General features: G+C 42.8%; 1 protein-coding gene across 2 annotated transcripts in view; it reads right to left on the minus strand.

The window, feature by feature from the left end:
* The window catches only part of VPS13B (vacuolar protein sorting 13 homolog B), a 1,018,523-nt gene that overhangs the window by 863,930 nt on the left and 127,386 nt on the right, over nucleotides 1-27,207 (minus strand). For both annotated transcript variants that reach the window (XM_038744561.1, XM_038744562.1), the window contains exons 12-14: nucleotides 26,536-26,724; nucleotides 21,231-21,400; nucleotides 14,755-14,949 (exon numbers count right to left, since the gene is read on the minus strand). In XM_038744561.1, the coding sequence (XP_038600489.1) occupies nucleotides 14,755-14,949; nucleotides 21,231-21,400; nucleotides 26,536-26,724 (554 nt within the window). The remainder of the gene's footprint in view (nucleotides 1-14,754; nucleotides 14,950-21,230; nucleotides 21,401-26,535; nucleotides 26,725-27,207) is intronic.

The following is a 27,207-nucleotide window of genomic DNA, read 5'->3' on the forward strand; positions in this document are numbered from 1 at the left end:
CTAAATGGGGCGGGGACTGTGCCCAACCTGATTATCCTGTATCGACCTCAGCACTTAGCATAGTGCCTAGCACATAGTAAGCGTTTAACGAACACCATAAAGTAAGCAATCAATAACTGAGCCCCCTTCTTCCTCTCCTCCTCCCCATCCCCCCCACCCTACCTCCCTCCCCTGTCCACAGCACCTGTATATGTACAGATTTATTACTCTATTTGACTTGTACATATTTACTATTCTATTTATTTTGTTAATAATTACTTCTATTTATTCTGATGACTTGACACCTGTCCACATGTTTTGTTTTGTTGTCTGTCTCCCCCTTCTAGACTGTGAGCCCGCTGTTGGGTAGGGACCATCTCTAGATGTTACCAACTTATACTTGTGCTTAGTACAGTGCTCTGCACACAGTAAGCGCTCAAAAAATACGATTGAATGAATGAATGAATAAATGTGAGTAACTGAAAGTAACTTTTAGACTGTGAGCCCACTGTTGGGTAGGGACTGTCTCTATATGTTGTCAATTTGTACTTCCCAAGCGCTTAGTACAGTGCTCTGCACACAGTAAGCGCTCAATAAATACGATTGATGATGATGATGATGAAAGAATGAAAGGTACACAGGGCCTGGAAATCTAGAGGTCACAATTCCCCTAGCCAGAGACTAGGGGAATCCATAAAATCAATCAAAGGAAAAATCAACTCATGAACCAGACTGGTGGTGGGCAGGGAAGGTGACTACCAACTCTGGTGTACTGTCCTCTACCAAGTGAACATAGTAAGCACTTAAATATCACTGATGATAGTCAGACCTTTAATAAGTGCTCTCATTATACAATTTGGAAATAACTGGGTTTTTTTTGGCGGTGGGGGGGGTTGGAATTTCAGGAAAGCTCTTCCAACAAAACACATCTGTCTGGACAGAACAGGATGCAAGATTAGAAGAAATTCATTCATTCAATCATATTTATTGAGTGCTTACTGTGCGCAGAGCACTGTACTAAGAGCTTGGGAAGTACAAATCGGGAACAAATAGAGACGGTCCCTACCCAACAACAGGCTCACAGCCTAGAAATAATTACGCCTTTGCACCAATCATTAGCAACGTGGCTTAGTGGAAAGAGCACAGGCTCGGGAGTCGGAGGATGTGGGTTCTGGCTTCTCCATTTGTCTTCTGTGTAACTTCTCAGGGCCTCGGTTACCTTATTTGTAAAATGGCAATTATGACTGTGAACCCAATGTGGGACAACTTGATTACCTTGTATTTACCTCAGCGCTTGGCACGTAGTAAGTGCTTAACAAATACTATTATTATTATTAGCCAAGGCATGCAAACTATATACCCCAATTTTTCTCAAAGTGGATTTCTTCAAAAACATAATCCAAGCTTTATTGGAGAATTGATTGCATTAATAATAATTATGGTATTTGTTCCATGTGGGGTTCACACTTTTAAGCCCCATTTTACAGATGAGGTAACTGAGGCCCAGCGAAGTTAAGTGACTTGCCCAAGGTCACACAGCAGACAAGTGGGGGGGGGGGGGGCGGTCAGGATTAGGACCCATGTCCTCTGACTCCCAAGCTCGGGCTCTTTCCACTAAGCCACACGGCTTAAAGCTTTTTTAAAAAATACAACAGGGAAATACAACCACTTAAAAAAAAAATCAAAGAAAAAATTCTGCATTTTTCAGTTACATAAGTTAGAAACACTTTTTTAAAAAGTGAAATGAAGAGACCCTTTTAGGCAAACAGTTAAACTGCACATCTTCCTGACCTGTAAATTGTTACCCTGTAATGCCACAGAATTATATACACCCAAGTGGACACCAGTACCATCTTTTGAGTGGAATTCCTGTATTCACGGAATAGTTTAAAAATTTCAAAATCCAAAATTTATGTGGCTACTGAAAACTAAGAATTCTACTTGTAGTTCCTTGTAATTCAATTCAATGACTCACCAGATATTTAGGGCTTTTGAATAATTTATTGTTAAAAGAGTTGCTTTTTACAGTTAACCCAATATATAGGAAATGGAATTTCTATATAAATGTATACACACACACACACACATATATATATACACACACACATACATACACACACATATATACACACACATATATAAATATATGCATTTATACATATATACTTTATACATATATTTATTGTAGGTATAGAGTAATATATATGTTGTGTAGGCTCCGGCACTGTGACTGATTAGTCAAAATACATAGGATTGTATCATTGAAGAGACTGATCATTAATTTTCAACCCCCATAATACTTTTTACAATATGATTTCAAAAGACTCTGGACATTCATCATGGAAAGTGATACACTCAGTAAGAGGGAAATGGAATAAAAATCTAGCCAATAACCTACGTAACAATAGCACTAATGGTAATACTAACAACAGCAGCAGCATTTGCTAAGCACTGTATTAAACCCTGGGGCAGATAGAAGATAATCAGGTCAGACACAGTCCCTGCCCCATTCATTCAATGATATTTATTGAGCTCTTACTGTGTGCAGGGCACTGTACTAAGCACTTGGGAAGTACAAGTTGGCAACATATAGAGACGGTCCCTACCCAACAACGGGCTCACAGTCTAGAAGGGGGAGACAGACAACAAAACAAAACATGTGGACAGGGGTCAAGTCATCAGAACACATCATTAACAAAATAAATAGAATAGTAAAAATGTGCAAGTAAAATAAATAGAGTAATAAATCTGTACAAACATATATACAGGTGCTGTGGGGAGGGGAAGGAGGTAGGGCTGGGGGGAAGGGGAGGAAGAGAGGAAAAAGGGGGTTCAGTCTGGGAAGGCCTTTTGGAGGAGGTGAGCTCTCAATAGGGCTTTGAAGGGAGGAAGAGAACTAGCTTGGCAGGTGTGTGAAGGGAGGGAGAGCCCCAAGTGGGGCTCACAGTCTAAATAGGAGGGAGAACAGGAACTGAATCCCCATTTTACAGATGATGCAAAGAAAGGTCACAAGGAAGTGAAGTGGGGTCACAGACAAGTGAAGTGACTTGCCCGAGGTCACAGCAGGCAAGAGGCAGAGCTGTGATTACAACCCAGATCCTCCCAAGCCCACACCCTTCCCTCTAGGCTATGCTGTTTCCTGCTGCATACTAATGTTAAGATTCTGAATATCTCTTTTGTGAAAGGGTGAGTCGGTTGGGGTAGCTTACAGATACTGTTACCACTAACTACAAAACCCAGGAAAGAGGCTGCTCAAGTGCACGAAGATGCTGTAGGGGAACAAAGGCATCTGCAGACAATCCAATGGTGCATTTGTGGTAAACGAGGATGGGGGAATACAAGGTCCCAAAACTGAGAAGATTGGTAGACACGGAAGACAGAAAAAGAGCAGAGCCAGGGTATATAAATACTTTTTACTTCAATGCTTGAAGCCTAAAAAATACAGTGGTGAACTGGAATGTTTGGCAACTATTGAGAATCTTGATCTAATTGGCATCTCAGACTTGCTAAAGGGAAGCAAACCACTGGAAAACAGTGATGCCAAACTATAAGTTCTATGGGGATGGCTAGAATGCCGAACAGGTGGGGGTTTAAAGCTGTATCTGAGGAACAACAGACTCTAAAAATAAAATCTTACCTAAAAAAGGTATAACAGATATTTGGGATAAAAATTCCATCCTCTGGACGCAAGGTCGTTGTGGGAAGGAAACATATCTACCGACTCTGCTGTATTATACTCTCCCAAGTGTTCATTTCAGACAGCAGTGGGCATGCAGTAAGTGATCAATAATTACCACTGATTGATTGATTCTTACTCAAAAATGTTGTAATAGGACTGTACTACGGGCTATCCAATGATAGTACAATAGACCGGGAAATAGATAGAATACTAGAACAGGCAGTAATAGAACTAGAATAGGTAACTAGAATAGGTAGTAATAACTTCGACTGATGATAACAGGGAAGATTTCAATTACCCCCAAATAGATTGGTTGAAAAATATTAGTAGGATATGAACTGTTGGTAAAATTTTCAATCATTTTCTGGGATAAGCAGAATCCAAATAATATCCTGTTTTCAATTCTGAGAACTAATACAAAGACTATACATGAGAGGAATTCCACAGCTGGTGATCACAATACAATACAGTTTAACATTCTAGCTGAAGGTCGGCCAAAAAGCAGCAAAAGAATATTAAATTGTAGAAAAGGAAATTATGATTATACAAGGACCTTATTAGGTCCTAGGTGCTAGAGAAGCAGCGTGACTCAGTGGAAAGAGCCCAGGCTTTGGAGTCAGAGATCATGGGTGCAAATCCCAGCTCTGCCAATTGTCAGCTGTGTGACTTTGGGCAAGTCACTTAACTTCTCTGGGCCTCAGTTACCTCATCTGTAAAATGGGGATTAAGACTGTGAGCCCCCGTAGGACAACCAGATCACTTTGTAACCTTCCCAGCACTTAGAACAGTGCTTTGCACATAGTAAGTGCTTAATAAATGCCATCATTATTATTATTAGGAAAAAAATGGAAGGAAAAGATAAAATAAGTAACCAAAAGTCCCAAAGTTTAAAAACACAAGTAAGAGACCTAATGAATATCAAGTGCCAAAAATTAGAGACCCACTTACAGGTTGATGGGCAATGGGAAAAAATATTTTTAAAAATGTATTTGTTAAGTGCTTAGTATGTGTCAGGCACTGTACCAAGCACCGGAGTAGATACAAGATACTCAGGTTGGATGCAGTCCATGTCACATCTTCAGAAGGAAAAAAATTCTTATAAAAATGGAAAGCTCATTCTACTGAGAATGGGAATGCCAGCATTAGAAAGGCCAGGTCACGGTAGGACAGAATATTATGTGGGACAGGAGTAATTTGAACATCGTGCAAGAGAATGCAAGATGCTTGTCTTCAGATATATCACAACAGCTCAAGAATGAGATGAACCACTCAATTATAATGTAAGTTGTCCACTCAGCAGTAAAAAGATGGTGACCAAGAGGTTCAGTGAATTCTTTCATTCAGAACACATAAAAGAGCTCTCCTCACTCCAATTATTTTTCATAAAAGGCAAAAAAACCTAATAACCACTGGGGATATTTTAGCCCACATTGAGTAGCATCACTCTCAAGAGTTTGGAAGGAACCCAGGGGGGATTGGCATCAAACTCCTGGCAAAAGTTAGTAACCTATTATTACCAACTGCTACCATACCAGAGAACCAACTTATTGGGAAGGTAACCCCCACGCATCAGAAATGGTTCAGACATTCAGTTCAGGGGGTCTCACTTCTATTTCTCGTATTTAAGAAGCATTTAGAAAAACACCATCATTGGAGAGAAGACTACACGGTTTCCATAAAGGCAAATGATGTCTTATTAATTTGATAGACTCCTTTGAAGGGGGCCAATCAACATCAATCATGCAATTGTATTTGTTGACTGATTGACATAATGACTCCCATACCCACTGCCCTCACCAGTAGTTTCACTCCCTCCTCAAAGCCCCTGCCCTCAATGCCTCCTCCATCTCCTGACCCAAAGACTTGGCCACATGTTTTATTGATAAAATTGAAACCATCAGGTGTGATCTTCCTAAAACCTCCCCAGCTCCTCTCCAGTCCCTCCCTCTTCCTGCTCCTTCAACTCTCCTCTCTTTCCCAGCAATATCTCAAGAGGAGATCACCCGCGTTCTCTGAAAATCCACCCCCTCCACCTGTGCTTCTGACTCCCTTCACACCTTACCAAAACACACTTGCCCTATCCTTTTCTCCCTCAATGACCATATCTTCAACTATTCACTCTCCAATGGCTTCTTTCCCACTGCTTTCAAACACGCTCAGGTAACCCCTATCCTAAAAAAAACTCTCCCTTGACCCCCACAGCTCCTTCCAGTTACTGCCTCATCTCCTACTATTCCTCTTCAAACACCTTGAGCAAGCCGTCTTCCACTTTCTCTCCTCGATCATCTCCAATTTGGCTTTCGCCCCTTCTACTCCATGGAAACTGCCCTCTCTAATGTCATCGAGGATCTTCTCGTCAAATGCCATGTTCTCTTCTCCAGCCTAATCCTCCGCAAACGCTCAACTACCTTTGACACTGTGGAACACTTGCTTCTGGAAACATCATCCAACCCTGACTTCATCAAAACTGTCCTCTCGTGGCTCTCCTCCTATCTCTCGTGCCGCTCAATTTAAGTCTATTGCAGGATCCTCTCTTCCTCCCACCCTCTAATTGTGGGAGTCCCTCATGGCTCAATTTTGCATCCCCTCCTATTTTCCATCTACACCCATTCCCTTGGAAAACAATTCCATGGCTTCAACTGACATTTCTATGCAGATGATTCCCAAATCTACAACTCCGGCTCTGAGCTCTCTACTTCTCTGCAGTCTCGTATTTCCTCCCGCCTTCATGATATCTCTACTTAGCTGTCCCCTTGACACCTCAAATATGTCCAACACAGAACTCCTCATTCCCAGCCAAACCCTGTCCTCCCCATGTCTTTCCCATCACTGTAGACAAAACCATCATTCTATTTTACAAGTCCATAACCTTGGCATTACCCTCAACTCATCTTTTCATTCAACCTGCACATTCAATCTGTCACAAAATCCTGTCCATTCTACCTTCACATCGCCAAAATCCACCATTTCCTCTCCAAACTGCTGCGATGCAAATCCATGCACATATCCCGCCTTTACTACAGCAGCCTCCTTGCTGTCCTCCTTTCCTCTATCTCTCCCCAGTCCAATCTATACTTCACTCTGCAGCCCAGATCATTTTTCTAAAAAAACAGTCAGTACATCTTTTCCCACTCCTCAAGAACCTCCAGTGGTTGCCCAGCCACCTCCACATTCATTCATTCAATCGTATTTATTGAGCGCTTACTGTGTGCACATCAAACCAACTCCTTACCAATGGCTTAAAACTTACACTGCACCCTCCCATGCACTTAGCACAGCTCTCTGCACATAGTAAGCACTCAATACCACTGATTTATTTAAAGCAATCAATCACGCTGTCCCCTCCCACCTCACCTTCCTGATTTCCCACTATAACCCAGCATGTTCACTTCACTCCTCTAATGGCAACCTAGCTGCTGTACCTAGATCTCATCTATCTCACCACCTACCCCTCACCCATATCCTGTCTCTGGCCTGGAATTCTCTTCCCATTCATATCCTTCCCTGCTTAAGCCCTCTTTTCCCTTCCTCCCTCTCCCTCATGCAGCATCTATGCACTTGGATCTGAAACCTTTGGGCTTTTGCTATTTACCCCACCCTCAGGACCACAGCACTTAAGTATATATCTACAAATTATACATAGTCTATACATCGTTTATATTAGTATCTGTCTCTAGACTGTGAGCTCATGATGGGCAGGGAAGGTGTCTACTAACTCTGTTGTACTGTACTCTCCCGAGTGCTCAGTACAGCGTTCTGCACATGATAGGCATTCAAATACCATTGATTGACTGAATGATTATCCAAGAGACCACTCTGCCCACATTCAGAGCCTTATTAAAAATCACATCTCCAAGAGACCTTCCCAGATTAAGCTCTCATTTTCCCCACTCCCGGACCACAGCACTTAAGTATATATCTACAAATTATACATAGTCTATACATCGTTTATATAAATGTCTGTCTCTAGACTGTGAGCTCATGATGGGCAGGGAAGGTGTCTACTAACTCTGTTGTACTGTACTCTCCCGAGTGCTTAGTACAGCGTTCTGCACATGATAGGCATTCAAATACCATTGATTGACTAAATGATTATCCAAGAGACCACTCTGCCCACATTCAGAGCCTTATTAAAAATCACATCTCCAAGAGACCTTCCCAGATTAAGCTCTCATTTTCCCCACTCCCTCTCTCTTCTGCATTACTCTTAAGCTTGAATCTATATCCTTTATTCACCTCACTCTCACAGTATTTATGTACATATCTGTAATTTATTTTAATATCTGCCTCCTCCTCTAGACTAAAAGCTCCTCGTGGGCAAGGAACATAGCCAATTTTGTTATATTATATTCTCCCAAGGGCTTAGAACAGTGGTCTACACTCAGTTAAGTGCTTCGTAAACACAATTAATTTAGACTGTGATTAATTTAGACTTGTGTAATTTAGATTTTAAGACTGTGAGCCCACTCTTTTAACTGTGAGCCCACTGTTGGGTAGGGACTGTCTCTATATGTTGCCAACTTGTACTTCCCAAGCGCTTAGTACAGTGCTCTGCACACAGTAAGCACTCAAATACAACTGATTGACTGAATTAATTGATTATTGAGCATTAACTCATGCAGAACCCTGTACTAAGCTGGGGAGAGTACAATATAACACAAGTTGGTACATATGTTCCCTGCCCACAAGGGAGGAAGTTGGCGAAATGAGGACTTAGAGAAGGTCTCTCAGAGACGTGATTCTAATAAGGTTTTGAAGATGGGGTGAGAGTGATGGTCTGTCATTCATTCATTCAATCATATTTATTGAGTACTTACTGTGTGTAAAGTACAGAACTAAGTGCTTCGGAGAGTGCAATACAACAGACACATTCCCTGCCCACAACAAGCTCACAGTCAAGAAGGGGAGAAAGGCATAAGCATACATATAAATTACAGATGTATACATATGTGCTGTGGGGGTGGGAGAGAGGTTGAAGGGAACAAGTCAGGGCAACGCAGAAGGGAGTGGGAGAAAAGTAGAGGAGGGCTTAATCTGGGAAAGCTTCTTGGAGTACATGCGCCTTCAATAAGGCTTTGAAGTGGGGGGTAGCAATTATCTTTCTGATATGAGGAAGGTGATCATTCCAGGCCCAAAGCTGGATGATCTGGACGAGAAGCAGGATGAGAAGCACCATAAAGCACTAGGCTGGGAGTCAGAATGGCATGGGTTCTAATCCCAGCTCTGCCATGTGTCTGCTGTGTGATCTTGGGCAAATCATTTCACTTCTCTGTGCCTCAGTGACCTCAACTGTAAAATGGGGATTGAAACTGAGAGCCCCATGTGGGACAGGGGCTGTGTCCAACCGGATTAGCTTGTCTCCACTCCAGCTCTTAGTACGGTGCCTGGCACATAGTAGGTGCTTAAATAGCAAAATTATTAATTATTATTATTATTATGCAGGTGAGAGGTCAGCAGTGAGATTGATGAGATTGAGGAACAGGGAGAAAGTTAGAATTAGAGGAATAAAGTGTGCGGGCTGGGCTGTAGTAGTGAGGTGAGGTAGGAAGGGGCAAGGTGATTGAGTGCTTTAAAGCCAAGGGTGAGCAGTTTTTGTTTGATGCGGACGGAGGTGGACGGGCACCAATGGAGGTTCTTGAGGAGTGGGGAAACATGGTCTGAACATTTTTTGAAAGAAAATTATCCAGGTAGCAGAGAGGAGTACGGAATGGAGTCGGGAGAGAGAGGAGGCAGGGCGGTCAGCAAGGAGGTGAGATAAGATAAGTGCTTGCATTAATGTGGTAGCAGTCTGGATGGAGAGGAAGGGGTAGAATTTAGCCACGTTGTGAAGGCTGAACTGACAGGATTTAGTGATGGCTTGAATATGTGGGTTGAATGAGAGAGTGGAGTCAAGGATAAGGCTAAGGGCTTCTGAGACCGGAAGAACAGTGGAGCCGTCAGCAGTGATGGGAAAGTGAGCAGGAGGACAGGGTTAGGGTGGGAAGATAAGTAGTTCAGTTTTAGACATATTAAGTTTGAAGTGAAGGGAGAACATCCAAATAAAGATGTCTTGAAGGCAGGAGGAAATGTGAGATTGGAGGGAGAGGGAGATATGAGGGCTGGAAATTGGGTGGCATCAGCATAGAGGTGGCAATGGTGGCTCAGTGGAAAGAGCATGAGCTTTGGAGTCAGAGGTCGTGGGTTCAAATCCCGGCTCTGCCAATTGTCAGCTGTGTGACTTTGGGCAAGTCACTTCACTTCTCTGTGCCTCAGTTCCCTCATCTGTAAAATGGGGATTAAGACTGTGAGCCCCACGTGGGACAACCTGATCATCTTGTATCCCCCCCAGCGCTTAGAACAGTGCTTTGCACATAGTAAGCACTTAACTACCATCATTATTAGTAGTAGTAGTAGTAGGAAATCAGGGAGCTAAAAGAGAAGGGGAAAGATGAATGCTTTGAAGCCAATAAGGAGTTGCTGTCTGAAGAGAAGTTAGATGGGCAGTATTAGAACTTTCTGAGGAGTGAGGTAACATGGACTGAACTTTTTTTAGAAAAATGATCTGGGAAGCAGAGTGAAGGATGGACTGGAGTGGGGAGAGACAGGAGGCAGCGAGGTCAGCAAGGATGCTGATACATGTGATTCAGATGAACATATGGAGAGAGGAAAGAATAAACATAATTTAGATTTTCACACATCATTTGACAGTTTACACCAAAAGTTTAAAAAAATGAGTAATCATGGGATTGGAGGAATGTTCTGTGAGACAGATAATTGCCTAAAAAAATAAAACAAAGGGTACAGATACATAGCTGAAGCAGCAGGGCTCAGTGGAAAGAGCACGGGCTTGGGAATCAGAGGTCATGGGTTCTATTCCCGGCTCCGACACATGTCTGCTGTGTGACCTTGGGCAAGTCACTTAACTTCTCTGAGCCTCAATTTCCTCATCTGTAAAATGGGGATGAAGACTGTGAGCCCCACATGGCACAACCTGATCACCTTATATTACTCCCCCCCCCCCAGCACTTAGAACAGTTCTTTGCACATAGAAAGTGCTTAACAAATGTCATCATTATTATTATAGTTACTTTTCTGCATTCTCCAATGAATGAAGCTGAGCTCAGTTTTATTTAACTTCTTTATAAATAATGTGAAAGATGGCTGGCAGTGAAAATCCTATTTTACAAATGGCAGTAAGCTTTTCCAGGTGACTGAACGCCAAGCAGATAGGAATGAACCACAAAAAGACCTCGAAAAATGAGTGAGAAAAAGCGGGAGATTAATTTCAATGAGTGCAAACCTATAATAATAATAATAATTTTGGTATTTGTTAAGTGCTTACTAGGTGCACAGCACTGTTCTAAGCGCTGGGGAGGATACAAGGTGATTAGATTGTCCCATGTGGGGCTCACAACCTTAATCCCCACTTTAGAGATGAGGGAAATGAGGCACAGAGAAGTGAAGTGACTTGCCCAAAGTTACACAGCTGACAAGCAGCGGAGCTCGGATTTGAACCCATGATGGACTCTAAGATACCCATTAAGATTAAGGAGACTGCTTGGAATCACTCTGATTATCCCTTGGGAGAATACAATCTGAGAGTTGGCATACACATTCCCTAGCCACAAGGTGCTTTCAGTCTGTATGGGACATTGAAATAAATCAGCTATGGATATGAGATTGAAGGTGGGGCAAATATCAAGTAGTTTCAGGGTAGATTCAGTACAAGGTTGAACACTACCACAGCTCTGCAGACTTTGGTATGAAGTCTAATATAATAATAATAATGACAGCATTTATTAAGCGCTTACTATGTGCAAAGCATTGTTCTAAGCGCTGGGGAGGTTACAAGGTGATCAGGTTGTCCCACAGGGGGCTCACAGTTTTAATCCCCATTTTACAGATGAGATAACTGAGGCACAGAGAAGTAAAGTGACTTGCCCAAAATCACAAAGCCAACAATTGGCAGAGCCAAGATTTGAACCCAAGACCTCTGTCTCCAATCCCCATGCTCTTTCCACTGAGCCACGCCGCTTCTCTCTGTATATTACAGTAGTAATATAGTACTGTTGCCAAACTCTCCCCAAGGAGGAGGTAGAAAGGGAAGTAGAAAAACCTCCCTTAAAGAACCACATTTCCCAGAAGACCAAAGGCCGATATTCTCCCAGCTCAGAGACAGTCCTTTTGGATAATCAGGACTACAGGCCTCTTCTCTTCTTTTTGCCCTCTGACTACCTGGGCTGGCTGATTTCTGTTGAACAATTAATGACCTGTATGTATTGAACTGGGTGCAGAGCACCCAGTTCTAAATGCTTGGGAGAGTATGCTATAACAGAGTTGGTAGACACGTTCCTTGCCCACAAACATCTTACTACTGTCTATAAAGGGATATAGACATTAATGTAAATACATTATAAATATGCACGTCAGTGTATGGTGCTGAGGGAGAAGTGATTAAAGGGTCCGAATCCAAGTGCAAAGGGTGATCCAGAAGGGAGCAGGAGAAGAGAAAAGGAGGGCTTAGTTGGGCAAGGCTTCTTGAAGGAGAAGTGTCTTCAACAAGGCTTTGAAGGGGAGAGTGATAATCTGTCGGCTATGAATCAATCAATCAATCAATCGTATTTATCGAGCACTTATTGTGTGCAGAGCACTGCACCAAGCGCTTGGGAAGTACAAATTGGCAACATGAATCAATCAAGCACACTTATTGAGCACTTACTGTGTGCAGAGCACTGTACTAAGCACTTGGGGGAGTATCACACAACAATATAACAGACACATTCACTGTGTCGCCACCACGAGCTGACGGTCTAGAGGGAGAGAGTTCCAAGCCAGAGGCAGGACTTGGGCGAGAGGTCAGAAGTGAAAGACAAGATCTAGGTACAATGACTAAGTACACTGGCATTAGAGGAGCTAGGTTTGCAGCCTGGGTTATAGTAGGAAATCAGAGAGGTAAAGTAGGAGGGGGTAAGGTGATCGAGTGCTTTAAAGCCAAGGTAAGGAGTTTCTGTTTTTGATGCAGATGTGGATGGGCAACCCACAAGGGGTTCTTAAGGAGTGGGGAACTGTAGACTGTAAGCTCATTGTGGGCTGGGAAAGTCACTGTTTATGGTTGCATTGTACTTTCCTAAGTGCTTAGTACAGTGCTCTGCATACAGTAAGAGCTCAATAAATACAACTGAATGATTGAATGAGGAGACTGAACATTTTTGTAGAACAGTGATCCAGGCAGTAGCATGTAGTATCTACTGGAGTGGGGGAAGAGAGGAGGCAGGGAGGTCAGCAAAAAGGCTGATGCAATTACTGAGGTGGGATAGGATTAAACACTCTAGTACTTTGAAGTTTGAAGGGTGGCAGGAGAGAGATGAGAGGAGATACCTGATGGGGGCTGTGGGATAAAGGCAGGAGTTTTTTTGTAGGATAAGAGAGACATGAGCATGTTTCAAAGCAGTAGGGAAGAAGGCCTTGGAAAATGAACTGAAGATTATTGAATATGTGGGTTAAAGTAGAAAGGTGAGTTGAGGATAACACCAAGGTTACGGGTTTGTGAGAGGAAGAATAGTGGGGGTGTCTAAAGTGATGGGCAAGTGAGGAGAAGGGCAGGGTTTGGGCAGGAAGATGAAGAGTTCTGTTTTAGACACGTTAAGTTTGAGGTGTCAGTGGGACCTCCAAGTAGAGATGTCCTTAAGGCAGGAGAAAATGTGAGACCGCAGAGAGGAGAGAGATTAGGGCTGGAGGTGTAGATTTGGGAGTAACCACATAGAGATGGTAGTTGAAGCCATGGGAGTGAATGAGTTCTCCAAGCAAGTGAATGTGGATGGAGAATAGAACTGAGACTTGAAGAATATAGCTTAAGGGAAGAATGTGATATGTGCTTAGAGTACATCATTTTACAATCTTGTTTAAGAAATCTACTTTGAGTTTTCAAAGAAGCTCATGCGAAGGGTTGAAAAGTGACTTGTCTGCTTGGATTGTTGTAGGTGTAATTTGAATTTAGCCTTAGTTTTCCCTCTTCCTGAAATCCAGGGCTAATATAATCAATAAAGTCCACCACAGCTGACAAAGGTGAGCTCTTGCTGTGGTTACTTTTGGTATAATGGTTCCTGCACGCACTTTTTTGAATAGTATTTAATAAGCACTTACTATGTGTCAAACACTATCCTAAACGCTGGAGTAAACACAAGTTATTAGGTTGGACACAGCCCCTGTCCCACACGGGGTTTACAGTGTAAGTAGGAGGGAGAACAGGAGAAGCAGCAGTGTAGCATAGTGAATTAAGCATGGGCCTGGGAGAAGGACTTGGGTTCTAATCCCATCTTCACCATTTGTCTGCTGTGTGACCCTGGACGAGTCACTTCACTTGTCTGTGCCTAAATTACCTCATCTGTAAAATGGGGATTAAGACAGAGATTTTGCAGCATTTCCTCAGTGGTCCATACACCGAGGAAGAATTAATCAATGGTATTACAATAATTTTTGCAAAGGTTTAAGGATGGTATTCTCTCCATTTTTGAAAAGACACAGATTGACAGCGAATAGAGCACAAGACTGGAAAGTCAGAAGACCTTAGTTCTAATCCCAGCTATGCCACTTGATGCTCTTTGGCCTTCGGCAAGTTAAATAACTTTTTTATGCCTCTGTTTCCTCATCTATAAAATGAGAATGCAATAAATCCTCAAGAGGTTATACCCAGACCTGGGTTCTAATCCCAGTTCCACCATTTGTCTGCTGTGTGACCTTGGGCAAGTCACAACTTCTCTGTGCCTCAGTTTCCTCCCCTGCAAATGGGAAGTCAATAACTGTTCTTCCTCCTACTAAGACCATGAATTCCATGTGGGACCTAATTATTTTGTATCTACCCCAGAACTTAGTACAATCTTGGCTCATACTAAATGCATGATATCACAATTATTATTGTTGTTGGAGTCCTAGAACCTTTAAATTAACACAGAATTCAAACCCTTTGGGGGTGGATATACATATTTAAGCCCTTTATAACCTATCCCACATGCAGAATTATCACAGCAATTTTGAGAAGCCACTACACCTATTCAAAGTAAATAACTCTAAATCCAGCCAGAGAGTACAGTCCAGAAATTCACTTCTTCATTTCTTACCTTAAGGTAGCAGTGGGCATAACAGTAGTGAAGCAAGTTTTCAGAAGGTTGGCTAAGATTGCTGACCGTGTGCACCAGCTGTTCCGCATACATAGGTACAGAATGTTCCACGTTAATTTTGTCTACCAATATTTGGACGGAAGGCAAAGGCCGGACAGGTTGGAAGCTTACATTATTCACAAAGGTACTGGCATTCTAGGGGAAAAAAAAAAAAAAAAATCATCAACTGATATTGCATGACATGTTAAATGATAGCTACAATATACCAGCAATTCATGACAGTACCTAATTCACCACTTCAAGTATCAATCGCTACAAAATCTCTGAACAAATATTCTCAACCTTTTCTATTTTGTCATACCCAACAATTTTAAATTGCATTCTTGCCTCTCAGATAATTATATTTCCCTCCAACTAAATTTCTTCTTGGTACTGCAAGGCAGAGTAAACCCAAAACAAATACCAATTCCAAAAAAAAAAAATTAGGACACATTACCCCATATGGAAATCATTTTTGCTTATCTCTAATACCACAGGGTACCTACTCTGAGGGTGTTTTAATGTTGAACACATTATAGAAGGGAAAAAATAGAATAATATCACAATTAAAGTTCTTACTGCTTAAAGTCACTGTTACAAGTTACCACACGAAAAATCTGTATCCTTGTGAATATCTCCAGGTTGGAAATAATGATGGTCAGGTTGCAGAATAGGGATAATTAGATTGCCGAGTTCTCCTCCTCCTCCTCTTCAGACTCGGGACCATCAATGGACGCAGGAGAAAGGAGATCTGGCAACTGCTGCTGAAGCGATACTCGCAACTGAAGAAATGATGGTGATGGGTCTTTGCAAGAAGCCAGAGACTGATGGCAGCGGCATTTTCTTTTGAAAACCTTTCTGGCCTGCCTAACATAGTACCATGCATTCTACCAATCCTCACGTAACTTTCCAACTTCTTTTCAGATACGTGCCAGTTTCAACCGACACCCTGGAAGACTTGTCGGCTAAAAGTAGCCCTAGTCAACTCTCTGTATGCAACTCCATCTCACCAGCCTCAAACTTCTCACTCCCCCATCTCACTCTAGCCTGGCAATATGATGCCACTCAGTGTCCTTTGTGGGGAGGATATGGATCATTCATTAGCACCCTGCGAAGTCTTCCCTACAAATCACTGAAAGTTAATGGTTTCAACTCAAACAGTGATGCCTTGATTTTACTTGATGTAGTCACAGAAAATGCAGACCTTCCCAACACTGCAGCCCTGTCAGGGCTGGGTCCACTTCAGTCACCTCCACGTTGCAGCTGAAAGTAGCTTTTAAAAGTAACTGTCACAGTCAAATAAGCTGGTTGAAGTTCGAGCCAACCCTCTAGACTGTAAGCTTCTTGTGGGCAGGGAACGTGTCTACCAATTCTAGTATAATCTCCCAAGCGCTTAATATGGTGCTCCCCATGCAGTAAGCACTCAAATTTGATTGATGACTCCTCATATCTGACAGACAATTACTGTCTCCGTATCAAAGGCTTACTGAAGGCACATCTCCTCCAAGAAGCCTTCCCTGACTAAGCCCTCCTATCATCTTTTCCCGCTCCCTTCTGTGTCACCCTGACAGGATCCCCTTTATTCATCCCCCCTCCCAGCCCCACAGCATGAGCCCTATGCGGGACAGTGACTATATCCAACCTGATTTGCTTGTATCCACCCCAGTGCTTAGTACAGTATCTGGCACATAGTAAGTGCTTAAATACCATAATTATTATTATGATTATCGGTAATTTACTTATATTAATGATGATGATGGCATTTGTTAAGTGCTTACTATGTGCCAAGCACTGATCTAAGCACTGGGGTAGATATAAGGTAATCAGGTTGTCCCATGTGGGTCTCACAGTCTTAATCCCCATTTTACAGATGAGGTAATTGAGGCACAGAGAAGTTAAGCAACTTGCCTAAAGTCACACAGCTGAATTAATGACAAGTGGTGGAGCCAGGATTAGAACCCATGACCACTGACTCACAAGCCTGTACTCTTTCCATTAAGCCCCGCATTAAAACTAATGATGGTATTTGTTAAGCGCTTACTGTATGCGAAGCACTGTTCTAAGCACTGGGGGGGGATACAATGTGATCAGGTTGTCCCACGGGAGGCTCACAGTCTTCATCCCCATTTTACAGATGAGGTAACCGAGGCACAGAGAAGTTAGGTGGCTTGCCCAAGGTCACACAGCTGACAAGTGGCAGAGTTGGGATTCAAACCCATGACCTCTGACTCCCACGCCCGGACTCTTGATGTCCATCTCCCCCTCTAGAATGGGCCAGGAACCTTATGGGCCAGGAACGTATCTGTATATTGTTACACTGTACTCCGCTAAGCGCTTAGTACAGTGCTCTGCACATAGTAAGCACTCCATAAATACAACTGACTGACCGGGTGAAGCTGAGGCTGCGGCCATGTAATCCAGGACTTTTCTTCCATTCACTCATTCAATCGTATTTATTGAGTGCTTACTGTGTGCACAGCACTGTACTAAGCCCTTGGGAAGTACAAGTTGGCAACATATAGAGACGGTCCCTACCCAACAACGGGCTCACAGTCTAGAAGGGGGAGACAGACAACAAAACAAAACATGTGGACAGGTGTCAAGTCATCAGAATAAATACAAATAAAGCTAAATGCACATCATTAACAAAATAAATAGAACAGTAAGGTCTGAGTTGGTTGGCAGTTCCTTCTCCTAACTTTGGTCACCGGGGTGGAAGACCCATCCCACGGAAGCAGGGTTGGCAGAAGATGGAACTGCAAACAAGCAGTTCAAGGCAGTGCCTCCTTTCCCCTGCCACCATTGCCAGGGTAGAGATCTGCCCGCAGGTTGGGGCACATAAAAGCCCGCATCCCCACCATAGTGAGGCCATTACCCCCCTTCTAGCCTGTGAGCCCGCTGCAGGGTACGGACCGTCTCTATCTGTTGCCAACTTGTACTTTCCAAGCACTTAGTACAGTGCTCTGCACATAGTAAGTGCTCAATACGATTATATATATATATATATATATATATATATATATGAACAATAATAACAATAATAGTAATAATGTTGGTATTTGTTAAGTGCTTACTATGTGCCAAGCACTGTTCTAAGCAGTGGGGGAGGTACAAGGTAATCAGGTTGTCCCACGTAGGGTTCACAGTCTTCATCCCCATTTTACAGATGAGATAACTGAGGCTCAGAGAAGTGAAGTGACTTGCCCAAAGTCACACAGCTGACTAGTGGTGGAGCCGGGATTAGAACCCATGACCTCTGACTCCCAAGCCCAGGCTCTTTCCACTGAGCCATGCTATATTTTTTTAAGCACTTACTATATGCCAGGCACTGTATTAAGCACTGGGGTGGATACAAGCAAATTGGGTCGGGCACAGTCCCCTGTCCCAAATAGGTCTCACAGTCTTTATCTCCATTTTACAAATGAAGTAACTGAGGCACATAGAAGTGAAGTGACTTGGCCAAGTCACTTGCCTTCACTTCACTGATGATCCTCTCTTTTTTTTTTGTGGTATTTGTTAAACATTTACTATGTGCCCTGTGCTGTACTAAGCGCTGGGGTAGATAAAAGGTTGGACACAGCCCATGTACCACATCGGGCTCACGGTTTTAATTCCCATTTTACAGATGAGGTAACAAGCACAGAGAAGTTAAATAACTTGCCCAAGGTCACACAGCAGACAAGTGGTGGAGCTGGGATTAGAACCCATGACCTTCTGACTCCCAAGCCTGTGCTCTATCCATTATGCCATGCTGCTTGTACATCGTTAATCAGTGATTCTCTTTTAGATTGTGAGCCCACTCTGGGTAAAGGCCCCACTTTGTTTCGTTTAACAAATGCCTGAAGTAAGAAATGGGATTTGGATGAAGTAGTCCCACTTCCTTAATAGGATGCACAAATTGGACTGCGGCTATAAGGCTTTAAGCAATTTCGTTTGAAGGGCAATGACTGATGACACCCCATGATCCAAACAGTTGTTCACCCAAACAGTGGTTCAGGGGTAATAATAATGATGGTATTTGTTAAGCACTTACTATATGCAAAGCACTGTTCTAAGCGCTGGGGGGATATAAAGTGAACATGCTGTCCCATGTGGGGCTCACAATCTTAATCCCCGTTTTACAGGTGAGGTAACTGAGGCACAGAGGAGTTAAGTGACTTGGCCAAAGTCACCCAGCTGACAAGTGGCGGGGCCGGGATTAGAACCCATGACCTCTGACTCCCAAGCCTGGGCTCTTTTCCACTGAGCCATGCTGCTTCTCTATGTGACCTAGGTCCCAAAGCCTAACAGGTGGCAAATGTACTTAGTGGACAGAGCATGGGCCTGACTCCGCCTTTTGTCTACTGTGTGACCTTGGATAAGTTACTTATCTTCTCTGTGCTGCAGTTACCTCACCTGCAAAATGGGAACTAAAATCGTGGGCCCCATGTGGGACATGGGCTGTGTCCACCCTTTTATCTACCCCAGTACTTAATACAGCACCTGACACATAGTAAGCACTTAAACACCATCAAAAAAAGAGCGCATCATCAGCTTTAAAAATAATGATAATAATAATCATGGCATTTATTAAGCACTTACTATGTGCAAAGCACTGTTCCAAGCGCTGGGGAGGTTACAAGGTGATCAGGTTGTCTCAGAGGGGGCTCACAGTCTTAATTCCCATTTTCCAGATGAGGTAACTGAGGTACAGAGAAGTTATGTGACCTGCCCAAAGTCACACAGCTGACAATTGGCGGAGCCAGGATTTGAACCCATGACCTCTGACTCCAAAGCCCGGGCTCTTTCCACTGAGCCACGCTGCTTCTCTTTACCATTATATTACCCCAAGTGTTGGAACCCATAGGGAGAATGAGTCAGTCTGCCCTTCCCCTCCTTGAGGTCTGGACAGACGATGCTGAATTGGAGGAGAAAGTTTGGGTAGGGATTCTTTTTCAGAAAATGCCCACTTCATTGACTTTAAAAATCTGATTCAGTCTATAAACACTTACTTCACACAGCTTCTTCAGGTCAAGCAAGCAGTGAGGCGGTGGATTTGTGGTCTGCTGAAGCAATTATCCCCAGAAAATGTCTTCCTTTTGCACACACACGTTCCCCTCCTACCCCAAAGAATTCTTGGAGATGCTTTTTAATGCATCATTTGGCTGCTCAAAGGCATTTTTTCAGGGTCTGGTCTTTTAGCTGGATGCTGCGTGCTTTGTCCATTTTTTCTAAGTAATGATCACTGTGCCATAAAGATGAATTTTGTACTTGTCCACACACCATATTCATCCCGATACAGACCACTGGAGACTCACTAACATAGATATCTTCCTACAGATACTCTACTCTCTTCCCCATTCATTCATTCAATTCATTCAATCGTATTTATTGAGCGCTTACTGTGTGCAGCGCACTATACTCTGAGAAGCAGCGTGGCTCAGTGGAAAGAGCCCGGGCTTGGGAGTCAGAGGACATGGGTTCTAACGCCGCCGCCACATGTCAGCTGTGTGACTCTGGACAAGTCACTTAAATTCTCTGTGCCTCAGTTACCTCATCTGTAAAATGGGGATGAAGACTGTGAGCCCCATGTGGGACAATCTGATCACCTTGTATCCCCCCAGCGCTTAGAACAGTGCTTTGCACATAGTAAGCACTTAACAAATAGCATCATTATTATTATTATTATACTAATGCTATACATTCCAACATTGGGTTTTTGCCCCAAAAGTATCATTTTCCTTGGACTCTTCAAAGTTTCATAGCTCACTTTTCCTTTACAGGCCACAATTGAGGATAAGGATGCAGGAAGGAAAATGGGGAGCATAGCCACCAAATCTTACCACGATGGAGCCTAACTCAGTGCCACTGGGGTGAGTATGAGTGAGACAGATACTGGCATGATCAACTGTCACCCAAATGGCACATCCAATATTAAATGTAACTATGCAGATTCAAGATTGAGAAAAACCTTTCTTCGATCTACACAGAAATTCTCCTCCAAATTACTCTGGTTTCTCTATTTTACCTACTCAAAAAGAAGGGGGAGATGACTAGCAAAACAGTTCACAATAGCCACAGGCTGATCTCCCTACTTCTTTGATCGTGAGCTCCATGTGGTTATCTTGTATCTATCCTAGTGCTTAACACGTAGTAAGCGCTGTATTCTAAAACTAGCCTTGCATCAAAAATTTTGCAATCCTTGTTTTGGGTAAATAAGGATTTTTTTTTCTATATGAATTGCAATTTAGGGTGGAATGTTCAAAACTTCACTAATCACCCACCACACACAGCTGGATAACACTGACCTGGAATTGGTCAATGAATGATGCAAAGATCAAAGTTTCACTACTGTCTCCTCACTGCAAAATCACTACCTGACTTTCTAAGGCTATTTTCAGTATAAAAAAAAAAGTAACAGGTACTCAGAGGTTTAGTTGTAACAATCAAAATCATACCTTTTCCCCCAGAATGACAGGCAGCAAATGGCTTAGCAAGTTGAATTCGGCCATGTGAATTGTAAAGGTACATTTAAGGACCGTAACACTGGTAAGTCGTGTAGGAATGTAGTCTTCTAAAGAGGGCACTTCTTCAGTGCTAGGCATGCTTCTATTTTCATCCATAACATCTAAAATAAGACAAAATGAAAAAAATATTAACTTTGTTAATAATACTTTGTTATTTTCTTCCAAGACTCTTGATTAATTACTGTGTAAAGACTAATGTTTTGGAATTGTTTTAATTTTAACTGAATTTATCCCAGCTCTCAAAGTCGAATTCTATCCTTCTACTTCACGATTCAGTGGTGGTATTTATTGAGTGCTTACTGTGTGCAGAACACTGAACTCAGCACTTGGGAGAATACAGAGTTAGTAGGCACATTTTTTTTTCCTTCACTATATTTGTTAAGTATTTACTATGTGCCAGGTACTGTGCTAATTCACTCATTCAATCGTATTTATTGAGTGCTTACTGCGTGCAGAGCAGGGTACACAGATTGGACACAGTCCATGTTCAACCTGGGATTCACAGTACTAATCTCCACTTTACAGATAAGTGAGGCACAGAAAAGTTAAGTGATTTGCCTGAGGTCACACAGCAAACAAGTTGGGGGGGCCAGGATCAGAACCAAGGTCCTTCTGACTCTCAGGCCTATGCTCTATCTATTAGGCCACACTGCTTCTCACTCATTCCCTAATCACAATGAGCCTACAGTCTAGAGGGGGAGACAGACATGAATAAAAATAATGCAAAATTTATAATTATGTACATAAATGCTTTGGGGTTGAGGATGAGGTAAATACCAACTGCACACAGGTCACAAACCCAAGTGACGACACAGAAGGGAGAGAGCTAGGAGACAGAGATCTAGAATTTATTTCGCAACCTATTAAAGTACACAACTGTTTTCCTTTTGCAAATATGACATGTACAATGGCAAAGGACTGTTTAAATGTGAGTGGAGACTTTTCAAGGTCTGAGTTCATCGCTGTTGTCTAACAAAACCTGTCCTTATTCTATGTCCCAATGTTCTAAGGTTTTATTATCTTACATCAATTAGGAGTATAACCTCCTTGGGGATAGGGAACATGTCAGGCAGAAACTCCTCACCCTCGGCTTCAAGGCTGTCCATCACCTCGCTCCCTCCTACGTCACCTCCCTTCTCTCCTTCTCCAGCCCAGCCCGCACCCTCCGCTCCTCCACCGCTAATCTCCTCACCGTACCTCGCTCTTGCCTGTCCCGCCATCGACCCCCGGCCCACGTCATCCCCCTGGCCTGGAATGCCCACCCTCTGCCCATTCGCCAAGCTAGCTCTCTTCCTCCCTTCAAGGCCCTACTGAGAGCTCACCTCCTCTAAGAGGCCTTCCTAGACTGAGCCCCCTCCTTCCTCTCCTCCTCATCCCCCTCTCCATTCCCCCATCTTACCTCCTTCCCTTCCTCACAGCACCTGTATATATGTATACATGTTTGTACATAGTTATTACTCCATTTTACTTGTACATATCTATTCTATTTATTTTATTCTGTTAATATGTTTGGTTTTGTTCTCTGTCTCCCCCTTCTAGACTGTGAGCCCACTGTTGTGAGCCCACTGTTGGGTAGGGACTGTCCCTATATGTTGCCAGCTTGTACTTCCCATGCGCTTAGTACAGTGCTCTGCACACAGTAAGCGCTCAATAAATACGATTGATTGATTGTTGGGTAGGGACTGTCTCTATATGTTGCCAACTTGTACTTCCCAAGCGCTTAGTACAGTGCTCTGCACACAGTAAGCGCTCAATAAATACGATTGATTGATTGATTGATTATATTATTCTGTACTCCCAAAGTTCTTAGTACAGCATACTGCATCAAGAGCTCAATAAATGCTACTACTACTAGAGTGTCAGTTTTCACATATTGTACCAAAAGCACAACATAATGTAGTCCATTTTATATTTCATCAGTTCTGACACAAACTACCTGATCAAGTATGGTCTGGAGATCACGTGTGTGCATGCATACACACACCTATTACTATATATGTACACATACACATACACACACGCGTGTGCGCGCGCACGCGAGAGAGAGAGAGAGAGAGAGAGAGAGAGAGAGAGAGAGAGAGAACTGTTTTACAAGAGGGCACTTGTGATGGTGAATTCTTCACATATGCAAGTACTTCTGAAGAGAGCAATGCATAACCAACAATCCATTCTCATAGAAAGCCACAGGCCTGGTACTCAGGACATTTGGATTCCAAACCTGGCTCCACCACTTTTCTGCTGGATGACCTTGGAAAACACTTCATTTCTCTATGCCTCAGTTTCCTAATATGTAAAATGGCAATTCAATATCCAATCTGCTTCCTTCTTCAACTGTAAGCCCCATGTGGGACAGGAACTGTTTCCATCGTGAATGTCTTATATGCCTTAGTCCAAAAGCACAGACTATAGTAAGCACTTAACCAAAACAACAATTATTACTTGCCTCTCGTAGCGTCAAACTCAGTTTGTGAGGCTAACTCATGGCATCACACTCTCTGTGACATGCCAGTCAAATAGAAAAAAAAAAAAATCAATCAATCAATCGTATTTATTGAGCGCTTACTGTGTGCAGAGCACTGTACTAAGCGCTTGGGAAGTACAAGTTGGCAACATATAGAGACGGTCCCTACCCAACAGTGTTCTCAGTCTAGAAGGGGGAGACAGAGAACAAAACATATTAACAAAATAAAATAAATAGAATATCTGAGGTAGGTCCAGCTCTCACAGCCATATACACGTGGCTACCACTAGAACTTCACAGACCTTCAATTTAGAATGAAGCATGATTATTGCCAAACCTTTTGTCAAAAGGCATGGGAGTCCTTTTTATTACGTTCTGCCTATTTGCGCATCATCGGCTCCTGCCCCTCTTACGTGTGAATCAAAATCAGGTGATCGCATTAGGTACTGGGTAGTTGAGAAAAGTCTGTCTGTGGGCCGGACTACCAGGGTAGAGACAGGGATAAAAATTCATTTTTTTTCCCATTTAGTTTCAGTCCAGAGGGCGTTGACGATGTGAAATATCTTGCATCATCCACCTGTCTTCTCAACTATTTGCTACTGGAGGACATTCATGAGCATAACTGTTTCAAAGCCCTCTGACCAAGCTCACGCAGCACACGCAGGAAATACAGTCTTTTCAGATTTATATTCCTTGTTGCAACCTCAGGCTTGGAAACACAGATGACTAACACCGAAAGAAGCCTAGTATTTGGTTCTGTTTGAGTCTGATGATGACTGGCAAGAAAAGACAACTTTAACTCTGTCTTAACTGACCATATCATCATGGCTTAGCCTAAGGATCTTGGTGTATCTCAGACCATCTGAATTTGCTTGGCCACTGCCAGATCTGGTCTGTTGATGGTGTCAAATACTGGTGGTGCCTATATAAGAGCGGAATCTTAGAATTGCTTCCTGAAATTCTTTTTCATGTGTTAAGCTGTAGACCACATCTATGTGGACGCATCTTGATGAGAAGCTACATTGTAATGGATTGCAATTTTGCTGTGTTCACTCCCTCCTCAAATCTGACAGACCAAGGCCCTGCTAACCTTCAAAGCCTCCCTAAAAAGTCACCTCTTCCAAGACGCAATCCCTAACAGTCCTCTGGTCAGGCTTTCACTCCATCAATTACCCTTAGCAACTGTGCAAAACCATTTATTTAAGGCCCTTTTTGTTTATTTTTGGTTCGTTTTGTTATTTTCCCTCTTGTTCTCATTGAACACATGCCACCCGTGACTGCCCATCTCCCCCATTAGAGAGTAGGCAGCTCAGGGATCACGACCTAGACTCCTACTTGTATCTTAAGCTCCCTGGTGCCTCTGCACAGTTTAGACTCTTAAAAATGCTGCTGTGACTAATAAATGATGAGGAGGAGGAAGTGCAAGACTGACTACATTCTCTGGGAGCCTACCTAGAAGTATTGGGGCTAGAATCTTGGTGATAAGGAAAAGCGGTAAGTTGCCTGGTAGTTTCCAAGAAGGAAGGGCTGGCTGAAGATAGTGATTAATGTAGCACCTCTGAAGTCTTAGGGCATCCCTTTAACGTTGCACATGCTAAGGAAGAGCTCCTGCAGTCATCTGAGAATTCAATCACCGCCTTCCTTATAGCATTATGCAGCATGCCAATAGTTCTGGGTTCTTCCCTCTGCTGTGCAGTAATAGCTTGTTCTAGTTATAATTAAGGCCTGGCCTTTCTGCTTTGGTGGGTTTTCAAGGCCTTCGAGGGACTCCTCCCCAGTGGTCATGTTCAGACGACCATGGCAGGAGTTTCTCTCACTGGGTAAGAGCCCCCTTTTGAATTTAATGAAGGTGGTTCTCTTCACAGTGCTGCTCTAGACGGGGGTCCTAAGGCTTATTTTGGGATGAATAAAAGTCCTTTATTCAGTGGCCAATGACATATATCTAAATCTCTTTAGTTTGGGCATCCTACCACTGGCCATATATTTTAGTTTTTCAGCTAATCTCAGTTTAACTTCTGAGGATTTAAATGGCCATCAAAATGGCTTTATTTTGGGTTTAGGTTTTTGGTGGTTGGGGGGGTTATCTTTGTTTTGTTTGTAATGGCATTTGTTTAGCCATTATTATGTGCCAGGCTGGACACAGGTTGCACAAAGTCCAAGTCCGACATAGGGCTCACGGTCCTAATCCCCATTTTACACATGAGGTAACTGAGGCCCAGAGAAGTTAAGTGACTTGTCCAAGGTCACACAGCAGACATGTGATGAAGCCAGGATTACAACCCAGGTCCTCTAACTCCCAGGCCTGTACCTTTAGTCACTGGATCAAGCTGCTTCCTGTTGCCCAAATAACCTCCCTTTGGTAAGCAATAAAGATCCTAACCAGTGTGGGGTTTTTTTCCCTTATATTCATTCAATCATATTTATTGAGTGCTTACTGTGTGCAGAGCACTGTACTAAGCGCTTGGGAAGTACAACTGGGCAACATATAGAGCGGGTCCCTACCCAACACAGGACTCACAGTCTAGAAGGGGAAAGAACTGTATTTAACAGATGCAAATAAATTTTTCCTTTCACTTCTCAAAATTCTTTAGTTCAGACAATTAACCTCTGAATTCACTAAAGTAATCTTGCTACATTTTAAAAGTTTCAAAACAAAGTTATGCATTTTAGCATGAACAAAATATCCAGAACAGTTAAGCTAATATTAAGACAGCGATGTAACTGTATGAATTCAAAGAAGCTCATGAAAGACTCAAAATCAAGCCAATACTACACCTGATTTCAGCCTACTGTATGGCTCATATTCATGCTCAAAAGCACACGCCATCATTTTCATAATCCTGTGTACGGCACTGCTGTCCAAGCGAAGATCAAAAGGTCCTATGACGAGGCTTTTGCTTGACCTCTCTTGAACGTTTCCCAAATCATCACTCTTTGAGGAAAGGTCTTGTTGAGTCCCAGACGCTATTGAAAATAAATTTCACCATTAATGCAAGAAAAACTTCAACCAGAATGACCAAAAACCTAATTCAATATTAATCATACCTGTGATGAGAAAATTAATCAAATATCTGAAGTATAAAAGAATATCAACATCACATTATAATCCATACTACACATTCTGTCCCTATTGCATTTTAAAATTTTACACTGCATGTGAACCCATTATTGCGAAGAGTAATACAGCCACATTCCTGAGTGCTTCTGTGTACAAAGAATGGCTCAGGTAAGTGTTCTCCCACTCATTTTTTTTTAGGGCATTTGTTAAGCGCTCACTATGTGCCAGGCACTGTTCTAAGAGCTGGGGAAGGTACAAAGTAATTGGGTTGGACAGAGTCCATCTCCCACATGGGGCTCACAGTCTTCACCCCCATTTTACAGGTAAGTTAACTGAGGCCAAGAGAAGTTAGGTGACTTGCCCAAGGTCACACAGCTGACTAGTGCTTG

Source organism: Tachyglossus aculeatus, chromosome 4, assembly GCF_015852505.1.
Source record: "Tachyglossus aculeatus isolate mTacAcu1 chromosome 4, mTacAcu1.pri, whole genome shotgun sequence".
NCBI lineage: Eukaryota > Metazoa > Chordata > Mammalia > Monotremata > Tachyglossidae > Tachyglossus > Tachyglossus aculeatus.